This window comes from Colobus angolensis, unplaced genomic scaffold (assembly GCF_000951035.1).
Source record: "Colobus angolensis palliatus isolate OR3802 unplaced genomic scaffold, Cang.pa_1.0 Scaffold93, whole genome shotgun sequence".
Classification (NCBI taxonomy): Eukaryota; Metazoa; Chordata; class Mammalia; order Primates; family Cercopithecidae; genus Colobus; species Colobus angolensis.
Genome location: NW_012123265.1, coordinates 2,567,669 through 2,578,458, shown reverse-complemented (window position 1 = coordinate 2,578,458; position 10,790 = coordinate 2,567,669). Strand labels below are relative to the sequence as shown.

General features: G+C 56.9%; 2 protein-coding genes across 3 annotated transcripts in view; one reads left to right on the top strand and one right to left on the bottom strand.

Moving 5' to 3' along the window:
* Position 1: 1 nt before the first annotated feature.
* Positions 2-6,303, top strand: HSD11B2 (hydroxysteroid (11-beta) dehydrogenase 2; the record flags this gene model as incomplete). Its single annotated transcript, XM_011932133.1, has 5 exons — positions 2-44; positions 4,378-4,590; positions 4,707-4,892; positions 4,998-5,135; positions 5,337-6,303. Coding segments are annotated over 5 exons (996 nt in total), but the record flags the coding sequence as incomplete, so codon positions are not given.
* Positions 6,304-6,777: 474 nt separating this feature from the next.
* Positions 6,778-10,790, bottom strand: part of ATP6V0D1 (ATPase, H+ transporting, lysosomal 38kDa, V0 subunit d1) — a 45,295-nt gene continuing 41,282 nt past the window's right edge. For both annotated transcript variants that reach the window (XM_011932055.1, XM_011932054.1), the window contains 4 exons: positions 8,016-8,093; positions 7,713-7,889; positions 7,535-7,612; positions 6,778-7,431 (listed from right to left, as the gene is read on the bottom strand). In XM_011932055.1, coding sequence (XP_011787445.1) covers positions 7,270-7,431; positions 7,535-7,612; positions 7,713-7,889; positions 8,016-8,093 — 495 coding nt within the window. In that variant the 3' untranslated portion in view covers positions 6,778-7,269. The remainder of the gene's footprint in view (positions 7,432-7,534; positions 7,613-7,712; positions 7,890-8,015; positions 8,094-10,790) is intronic.

The following is a 10,790-nucleotide window of genomic DNA, read 5'->3' as shown; positions in this document are numbered from 1 at the left end:
CCCGCAGCGCCTGCCGGTGGCCACTCGCGCGGTGCTCATCACCGGTGAGTGCGCGGGTCGCGGAGCGCGGGGACTCCAGGCTCGAGGGCGGGACTAGACACTCACAGGACTGACTCTTCATGGGCACGGCCAAGGCGGGCTCCCCAGCGCAAGAGTGGGAGAGTTCTCCTTCCCTGGGTGCAGGGAGCGAGCCAAGTAGGGAGCGCCGGGCACCTCCCCAAGCCCGGGTTCACTACCTGCTGCTGCAGGGAGTGTTGGAGGGAAAGTGAGACAGGGAGTGGGCAGGTTCAAGAAGGAAACTGACTGGTGGCTGAGAAGAGGGAGCCTCCTGGAGTCTGAGAGTTTATGCCATTCCCTTCCCCAAGAGAGCAGTTTCAGGGGACTTCGGAGGCTTTGAGAAGGGAGGATCGTTACCCCTTGAACGCTGCCTGACATCCCCACCTGAGACACCCCATCTCCCATTCCTGGGGCCAGAGGGAAGAGCTTAGAGGGGGAACTTCCCCACCCGACCCATCCCCCCACTGGCTGGGATCCTTGGAGTTCAGAAAAGCCTGAGGTCACCATGAGGGGCAGCTGGACATTCAGCTGTCTTTCTGTCTAGCCATCCACTGCCAAACTGCTGAGGCAGTAGTTCGGAGCCTGCACCCAGCACCCCACCCCCAAGCCCTCCTGGTCCTCTGTGCCCAGGAAGGAGCTCTTGGAGAGCTGGGTTCAGGTGCCTCTGACTGTGTAGCTGAGCTCCTTTGTCTGAAGCAGGGAATAAATCTGTCACCAGAGGGAGGGAAGGGGAGGGGGGGCTGGAGGCCCGGCCGGAAGTGGGGAGGGGGAGAAAGGCCAGGGGGCACTGACTCCATTGCATGGGGGGAGGGGCAGCCTGGTCTCTCCCCCAACACCCATGGGTTTGGACAGGTGCTCTGGGCTTTGTCCTTGCATTGCGCCTCGGCTGGGGCAGCCAGCAACCTGGCTTCTCAGAGACCTGGGTCTACTAGGTGCCCTGTGTGATCAGATGGGGCTGGGAGAATTTTCCAGAGGAGGAAATCCTTGAGTGGGGCCTCGGAGGATGAGTGGATATAAGTGGAGTATGAAAGGGATCTCGGATCACAGAAAGGATGTGGGACAAAGGCTTAAGGCAGGAGTACACATGGCCTCTGCAGGGGACAGCCAGTCTGGCTGTGGGGGTGGGGAGAGGGGGATATGAGGTGGTTTCCTTGGGAGGGGCCATTAATCAGGTAAGAAGTCAGACTGCTGAGGCAGGGTAGGGGGGAAGGAGGCACAAGGGCCACACACTCCAGCAAAGATGGTAGAGATGGGGAAGTGTTCGGGCTGGACAGGAGAGACCCAGGTTCCAGGAGCAGTGTGAAGCCCCTCAGCAGACCCCAATTTCAGGGGTTTGAGGAAGGAAAGTCAACAGACACCCCTGGTATGAAGTAGGGGTTAGGTTGTGGGCTCTGCCTCTGGGGACAGGGCAGATCCCTTCCTGCTTTCTTTCTTTGTGAGCCATCTCAACAGGACCCAGGCCATCCGTAGGTACTAGTGGCCTAGCTGGGTGGTCTTTCCTGAGGTCTCACCTCAGGCCTTTGTGCTGCTGCTGTGGCTTCTGGCTTTGAGCCTGAGAGAGAGGTAAGAGGAGGGATGCTTTCTCTAACTTGGGCTCACAGGATCTCTGGTGGCAAAGCTGGGGTTGGGGGAGAGAGGACTACCCAACCTGCCCTGTACAAGCATCAGGAAGCCTCCAAGTTTCCCAGGGCCCTAACACTTGGGGGTTGTCTCTCAACACCTGGCTGGAAGATAAGTAGGTAACCAAGTTCGGCCCCACCTGCCAAGAACACTGTGTCTTGGGCCCGGTAGAGCTGCCACTCCCCCTCCCCCTCCTAAGAATGCCCAGAGAAGCACTTGCCGAGGCTACTCCCGGAGCTCAGCTGTGGAATCAGGGTTTGGGCTGAGGGTCAGGTGCCTGTGTGCACGCATGTGCACGTGTGCGCCAATGGGTGGTAGGGACTGAGCCCATTGTGAAAACATCCAGCCAGGTTAGAAGTATGTACAGGTATCTGAGGGTGTGCACATGAGCAAGAGGGTGTGCAAGATGTGGGTGACTTGGGACCACACAGCTGAGGCCTGTGGTCAGCTCAAGTCAGAATTGGGAGGTCTGTTTCCCTTGGGAGGACCTGTCTGCTCTGAGAGGGACCTGGGCAAGTGCACGTATGCATGTGTGTGTCTACACACACACACATGCACACACGCATGCTTGCCTCCCTCTCCAAGGCAGACTTGCCTGGGGAGTACCCCTCCTCAGCAGGAGCTTGAATCCCCCTGCCCAGTGCTGTTTTCAGTAGAGAGAGTGGAGCTGAGATGGGGAGACCGCACTGAGCAGTCCAGGCGTAGGGAAGCAGAGCTGCTTTGCAGCTTCTATTCCAGAAAATGGGGGTTGGGGGGCAGGGTTGAGGGCCAAGGGTGGGAGCAGGAGCAGAACAGAAAGCCTCCCCACTCACTGGCCTTTCCCCTTCCCTCACTGGCTGCCCATGGAGCCAGGATCAGCATGGGAACAATCAAGGAGGCAGGGGCTTTTTTTTTTTTTTTTTTTTTTTGAGGCGGAGTCTCGCTCTGTCGCCCAGGCTGGAGTGCAGTGGCCGGATCTCTCGGCTCACTACAAGCTCCGCCTCCCGGGTTCACACCATTCTCCTGCCTCAGCCTCCTGAGTAGCTGGGACTACAGGCGCCCGCCAGCTCGTCCGGCTAGTTTTTTGTATTTTTTAGTAGAGACGGGGTTTCACTGTGTTAGCCAAGATGGTTTCGATCTCCTGACCTCGTGATCCGCCCATCTCGGCCTCCCAAAGTGCTTGGGATTACAGGCTTGAGCCACCGCGCCCGGCCAGGCAGGGGCTTATCAGTACTATGGACCCCTACACTGGCTCTGCCTGGTGGTTCTCTCTGCATACCAAAGACAGAAATTAAGCCTCCAAGAGTGGTAACTAACCTTGGTCACACTTGGTGGGTGTGGGAAGGGATTCAAATGTAGGTCTGTTCTCTTCTTCATCTAGCATGGTCCCTGTCCTGGAGGCAAGTAGTCTGGGGCTCAGAAAACACCCGTGTTGCCACTGATTGGAATTCCAAGGGTCTGGGTGAAGTGGGGATGGGCCTCCAGCTTGCCTCCAGCTTGCCTCTAGCCTGAAAAAATAGTAGAGCGTGTTGAGGCTGGGAAGGGAGGTGGGGCTCATGTTATACAGGGCCTGAGCCAGGGAGCTTGGGCTTCATTCTGAGGACTGTGGCAGCCTTGGAAAGGTTTGCAGCACAGAGGGATATTGTCATTTTTGGACATTTCAGCTGCTTAGGTAGAGAAGGGCTTCAAGAGGGCAGGAAGGGACAGGACTAGAGATGAGGCTGCTTCAGAGTCCAGATTAAGGGAGGAGAGCCCTAGGCAGTCAGAAAGGAAGAGAAGCCGGATGTAGTGGCTCACATCTTCAATCCCAGCACTTTGAGAGGCCAAGGTGGGAGGATCACTTGAGCCCAGGAGTTCAAAACCAGCTTGGGCAACATAGTGAGACTCCCGTCTCTGCAAAAAAAATTTAAAAACCAGCCAGGCAGGCTGGGTGCAGTGGCTCACGCCTGTAATCCCAGCATTTTGGGAGGCCGAGGCAGGCAGATCATGAGGTCAAGAGTTAGAGACCAGCCTGACCAACATGGTGAAACCCCAGCTCTACTAGAAGTACAAAAATTAGCCAGGCCCATGGTGACGTGCACCTGTAATCCCAGCTACTCAGGAGGCTGAGGCAGGAGAATCGCTTGAACTCAGGAGGTGGAGGTTTCAGTGAGCTGAGATCATACCACTGCACTCCAGCCTGGGCAACAGAGTGAACCCCTTCTCAAAAAAAAAAAAAAAAAAAGAAAAAAAAAAAAAAAAAAAAAAAAAAAAAAAAAAAAAAAAAAAAAGAAAAAAAGAAAAAGAAAAAGAAAAAAAAAAAAAAGAAAAGAAAAAGAAAGGGAGGCTCCGTACTAATACTACGCCTGTGCCTGTGAGCTATGATCTGAAATCAAGAAAGCAGAACCACATTGGGGCCTGGGACTATCCCAGACCTGACCTATGTGGATTTGGGAAGCAACTTAGCATTACTAGGCCTTAGTTTCCTCTTCTGTAAGCCACATTGGTAGGGCAGCCCTAGGGAGTCAGACAGATGACAACTGTCACAGAGTAAGGGCCCAGGGCTCAGCTAGAGGGGCAAAGCCTGCCAGGGATGGGCCTAGGGAAGGAGTTAGGGTCGTTGATAGCTGGTGGCTTGGGTTTGCAGGGGCCTGGATCCCATCCAGACCCTGGTGATTGTGGGGTTGTCTCAGGCTGGGCTGGGCCACAGTGGAAGTTCACTGACTGCCCTGCCCTGGCCAGGCTGTGACTCTGGTTTTGGCAAGGAGACAGCCAAGAAACTGGACTCCATGGGCTTCACGGTGCTGGCCACCGTATTGGAGTTGAACAGCCCCGGTGCCATCGAGCTGCGTACCTGCTGCTCCCCTCGCCTAAGGCTGCTGCAGCTGGACCTGACCAAACCAGGAGACATTAGCCGCGTGCTAGAGTTCACCAAGGCCCACACCACCAGCACTGGTCAGTGGCAAGTGTCCACCAGGCAAGGGCATGGCAGGGCAGTGGGAAGGACACGGGGACTGGAAGTTTGCTGCTGGGCTGACCTGAGGCTTCCCTCCTCTGCTCTGTGACCCCAGGCCTGTGGGGCCTAGTCAACAACGCAGGCCACAACGAAGTAGTTGCTGATGCGGAGCTGTCTCCAGTGGCCACTTTCCGTAGCTGCATGGAGGTGAATTTCTTTGGCGCGCTCGAGCTGACCAAGGGCCTCCTGCCCCTGCTGCGCAGCTCAAGGGGCCGCATCGTGACTGTGGGCAGCCCAGCGGGTGAGTGCCTGCCCCACTGGAGCAAAAAGGAGCTCCCTGGGGTGAGGGAGGGCTTAGGGAGCCCCTTGCCAAAGCTGAGCTGCCCCACTCCCAATCCATCCACAGGGGACATGCCATATCCGTGCTTGGGGGCCTATGGAACCTCCAAGGCGGCTGTGGCGCTACTCATGGACACATTCAGCTGTGAACTCCTTCCCTGGGGGGTCAAGGTCAGCATCATCCAGCCTGGCTGCTTCAAGACAGGTGGGAATCAGGGCTGGGGGTGGGGTGGGGGTGGGGAGTGGGGCTGGGAATGGTCTTATAGGGGCAGGTCAACTTTGATGAACGGGCGTGGTTTTGGTTGGGGGTGTGGTTTTGGCTGGAGACCTGGCGCAGGTTAAACAGTCCTAATTGACTTTGGCTCCCCTAGCTGACCCCGCTCTGACCTTACCACTCCTTCCCCAGAGTCAGTGAGAAACGTGGGTCAGTGGGAAAAGCGCAAGCAATTGCTGCTGGCCAACCTGCCTCAAGAGCTGCTGCAGGCCTATGGCAAGGACTACATCGAACACTTGCACGGGCAGTTCCTGCGCTCGCTACGCCTGGCCATGTCCGACCTCAGCCCAGTTGTAGATGCCATCACAGATGCGCTGCTGGCAGCTCGGCCCCGCCGCCGCTATTACCCCGGCCAGGGCCTGGGGCTCATGTACTTCATCCACTACTACCTGCCTGAGGGCCTGCGGCGCCGCTTCCTGCAGGCCTTCTTCATCAGTCACTGTCTGCCTCGAGCACTGCAGCCTGGCCAGCCTGGTGCTACCCCATCACAGGACGCAGCCCAGGACCCAAACCTGAGCCTTGGCCCTTCCCCAGCAGTGGCTCGGTGAGCCCTGTGCACCTACGGCCCAGCCACCGCAGCACAGAAGGCTCTGTGAGCCCTTGGTTCCTCCCCGAAAACTCCCAGCATTACCATCCCCCAAGTCTGTCCTGGACCCTGGCCTAAAGGATCCCACCCCCACTTCATGCCCACTGCCGATGCCCAATCCAGGCCCGGTGAGGCCAAGGTTTCCCAATGAGCCTCTGCGCCTCTCCACTGCTTCATGAGCCCAAACAGACCCTCCTGGCACAACACTCTATCTTGCAGCTTGGAGAACTCTGCTGGATGGGGAGTCTCGTGAAAGACCTCACTGCATTCTTTCACAGGACTCTGCAGATAGTGCCTCTGCAAACTAAGGAGTGACTGGGTGGGTTGGGGTCCCCCTCAGGATTGTTTCTCAGCACCAGTGCCTCAGTGCTGCAATTGAGGGTTAAATCCCAAGTGTCTCTTGACTGGCTCAAGAATTAGGGCCCCAACTACACCCCGCCAAGCCACAGGGAAGGTTGTACTGTACTTCCCAATTGCCACATGTTAAATAAAGACAAATTTTTATTTCTTCTACAATGCGGCAGGTGCTGTTTAGAGGGGGTGACTGGCTGGCTGGCTGAGTGACATGATGTGGCCGTGTGACAGGGTGGCAACTCCTGGGGCTCAGTGTGGAGGCTGGGGACTCCCCTGGTAGACTCTGTGATTCACACCTCCCCCTCCTCCACTGACCTGGGGCAAATCATTTAAGACCATGGGTTTCCTCATAGTGAAATGGGGGTAATGACCCTGATCCCAATTGCTTGAAGCAACTGGGAAGGCCAGGGGGGCCTCCATGGCCAACACCTAGCTTCCCAGGCCTGTATGCATCTGAGCCTCCAGCAGAAGAAGGAGCTATCTTCCTGGGACTCCCTAACCCTGAATAATCTGGGCTGCTGCTGACTGAGGGAGGGAGGTAGAGGCTTAGGCAGGGCTGCTTAGCAAGGTGGGGTCACAAGGGAAGTTAGGGGTCATGGAGAGGTACTAGGGCCTAAAGGAGACAGCAGACAGTTGGGCTTAGAGAGGGCAGTTTTATTGTCTCAGAGGGGCAGGGCTGAAGGAGGGAGCTGACAAGCAACATCCCCCCAGGCCCCAAGGACACAACACTCTATCCTTCCCATGGGCCACGGCTCTGGGAGTGACTCACAGAAGGGAGAGGAGGCTCGAACTGCCCCCAGGCCCCAGGGTTCTCAGGTTAGGGAGTTAGGGAGGAACATGAAAGTGACCACATGCTTCTTAGACACATCAGCGGCTGTAAACACAGGGCTGAGGGGGCCTCCTTGCTCTGGAGGGGGTCTTGGTCCATCCTTGGTGGGGGGTGCCCAGCCCCTTTTCAGGCCTAAGAACAGTCTCTAAGAGGGTCAGGAGAACTGGGCAGCTGCTAGGACAGTGTACTACACCCCGGGCAGGCAGGTGAGCCACAGGCTTGTCACAGACCACACACACACACACACACACACACACACATACAAAGAGTGCAATTGAGAGCCTCAGGCCAGGACGCTAGAAGATAGGGATGTAGTTGTCGATTTTGGCGCGGTGGCGCTGGGCGATACATTCAGCGATCCACACGATGTTGCGACACTCCTGCTCCTTGAGCTTCACAAAGGCATAGAAGACACCAAAGTGGAACTGGTTCAGGAAGGCCAACTTGTTCAGCTTTACCTGTGGACACAGGAAGATGTGATATCCAGGTGGCCATGGCCACAGAGTCAGGTCTAAACCATCAGGTTGGCCTCCCTCTGACAAGCAGACCCCACAGACTCACCTCATGCTCAAAGAATCGGTCCTCCAGCGTCTTGTCTCCAGGGTTGCTACCTGCACCCTCGAAAAGCAGCTTGTACTCCTGGCCAGGGGGGTGGGGGAAAGCACGAGCATGAGGGTTCTGGATGGGTGTGCTTGGTGACAACACGCCCACCCGCTGTCCTGACAGCCGGGGCACTCACCGGGTAGTAATCGGCCACATTCTTGACCTGCTCATAGTCATCAGCCCGAGCCAGCTGCGCCAGGCCCTCAGGGTAGAGCCGCCCACAGTGTGGAAAGAGCTTGGCACGGTCCTCTTTGGACAGCTCTGTGCCGAAAGAATTGATGGTGATGATGAAGGCGCGGCGGTCTGCTTCAAACTGTGGAGCCAGTGCACAGGTAAGGAGAGAGGGAGGAAGAAGGCGGCAGTAGCCAGTCAGTTGGCAGAGCCTCCCCAGGCCAGGGCTAGTGGGCACCAGCAGGCAGGAGGGCGAGCAGGCACTCACCTCTAGGATGGGGCACATGGCATCGGCTGTAGTCCCGCCCAGTAGGGTGCAGAACTTGTAGAAGGACTCCAGGTATGCCTGTGCAGAGCATGGAGCTTGCTCAGCACAGGCAAGGAGGCTCTGGAGGGCCAAGCCCTCACAGCTCCCTCCTCCCCTCCCTAGCCCCTTTCAAGGTGGGTACAAGCACACCTATGGATGGGCTAAGGCAGCTCTTACAGCAAAGCCAAGGAAACACTTCTGTGAATCAGCCAAGTGGCAGCTGCCCATAGCCTCCCACGCAGGAGTGCCAGGGCAGGGCCCACTGGACTGTCTGCTTCAGCCTACAATCCCCTTCACCCCCTCATCTCACAGAAGGCTGGGCTCGCAGGGGTCCTCTGACTTCCCCCTGCTGCTCTGCCTTCCTTTTCCCCAAATCTTTCCAAACCTCCCCTTCCTCAGCTTCTGAAAACCAGGTGTGGCCGGACGCGGTGGCTCATGCCTGTAATCCTAGCACTTTGGGACGCCAAGGCGGGTGGATCACAAGGTCAGGAGTTCAAGACCAGCCTGGTCAAGATGGTGAAATCCTGTCTCTACTAAAAATACAAAAAAATTAGCCAGGCACGATGGCGGGCACCTATAATCCCAGCTACTCGGGAGACTGAGGCAGAGAATTGCTTGAACCCTGGAGGCGGAGCTTGCAGTCAGCTGAGATCGTGCCACTGCACTCCAGCCTGGGTGACAGAAAGAGACTCCGTCTCAGAAAAGAAAAAAAACAAAACAGGTGTCCGTGGGCAGGTGAGGAAAGGCCACACCTGAGAGTCCACAGGGATGGCAGGGACTGAGTGACCTGGCCCTCTCTGCCACCCTCCCTTACAGAACACCTCCTCCTCTCATCCTCCAGGCAGCCCCTCAGCATCACACAGCAAGAACAAAATTGTCAGGCCAGTTCCTGCTGAGGGATGGTTATTGCCTATACGGACGTCAGCTGGGCACAGTACAATGGCAGGCACATGGGCTGCCGGCGGGAACAAGCACTCCCTGCCCAGGCAAATTGGATCTGCTGGGCATGAGGAAAGAAGAGGTCAGCCCAGGCCCCACGTCCCTCCCAACGCTCACTCACAAGAGCAGCCATGCTTCCTCCCAACACCTCTCCATGCCAAGGAAGGTGGATGATCTTACGGGCCCCATGGGGAGCTCCCTTGTAACAGCCAGCCTCCACTTAGACCTCCCTAGTCCCATCTGCTGGCATGGGCTCAGAGACTCTGGCTCCACAGGCTAGAGATTATTCTTCCAGGTTGCAGGCAAGGGCAGGATGGCATGGAAAGCTTTTCATACTGAGGTCTAAACTCCAAGGTGTGGAGACCTTTCCACCAACTATCAGCCAACTTGGGCTCACAGACTCTGCTGGGTGGTGCTCCAAGAGAGATGAGGTGAGACCCAGGAGTCTGTGAGCCCAGGTCTGCCCTGGCCAGCAACGCTGGGCAAGCTTGACTCAGGGGAAGGCCTGAGAGTGACCTCTAGGATCACGGGAAACAAAAATCTAGGACAGGTCAGGGAGTAAGAAGCCTGGAAGAGAGGGTTGACCCCAGCACAGAGGATCTCAGGAATTAGAGGGCCTGGGTGGCAGAGATAGCTGCCAACCCCTCCTATGGCTTGGTGGTACCTTTCACAGTCCCTCTGGGGCCTGTCCCCAGTCACCTCCTTCCCTGTGGCCAGCCAAGCTGGATATGTCAAAAATCCCACAGCCTGCCCCAGTGGGGCCTGTACTTCCTATTTGTGGGGGAACAACCAACCAGGTCTTGGGCTCCATGCCCTGCTACCTACCCAACTGCTTAGCCAATCTGTACCAATCCCAGGAGAGGCTGATCCCAGGGTCAGGGCGGCTGGTGGGACTCTTCTCTGGAGGCTAGGGCAGCTAAAGAAACTGGCAAGATCCCAGCAACCCCAGTACCAAGGTCACCTTCCCACCCCCACCCTGTCCCCTGGAGTCTGCCAGCCCACGGCTGCTGCACCAGCTGCCTACTGTTCCCACCCAACGGGTGGCTGAGAGTCCACCTAATCTCCTATCTGTGGTCATCGGGCTGGGACATTGCCTGACAGGCTGGCAGTCCTGGCACAAGGCCCACAGCATTGGGTCCATGTTTACAAGCTAGTGCCTAGGTAGCCCTCGCCAGCAACTCCAGCTAGAACCAGTCAGGCCCGGTGAGGGTGTGGGTGAGGCTGGCGGACAGCCGCACCCCTCACCCTGTCTCAGGGCAGGGAACCCGGCAACAGGCCAGGTAGGCGCGTGCGTACACACACACACACACACACACGTGTGTATGCTCTCTCTCCTCTCAGCTAACTGGCTGGCCTGTGCCCTATTAGTGCGAAGTGGGTGAGAGCACTCACTTTTGCAAACAAGCTGAGCCAGGTGTGATCCCTGGTGCTGCCAGTGACTTATTATGTGGCTTTAGGCAACCCACCCTACTTCTCTGAGCCTTCAGTTTCCCCATTTTCACATGGGGATAATGACACCTTCCCAGTTCCTAGTGCAGTCCAAAGGATTAAAGAAGCTGACGACCTTCCCACCTCTGATCTCAGGCCTTCTAATCTGCTCTCCACGTTGTGGCTAGAAGGGGCTTTCTGAGAAGACTCTGCTCTGTTGCAAACCTCCACTAGCTGACCCTGCCCACGGGACTATGTTCAAACTTCTGGCCTTACATTCAAAGCTCTGGGTAACTTGATCCCATGCCTGCCTCTTCTTCTAGACTTCTCCCCTGTCCATCTGGAATGTGTCCTTCCACAGCAAACTGC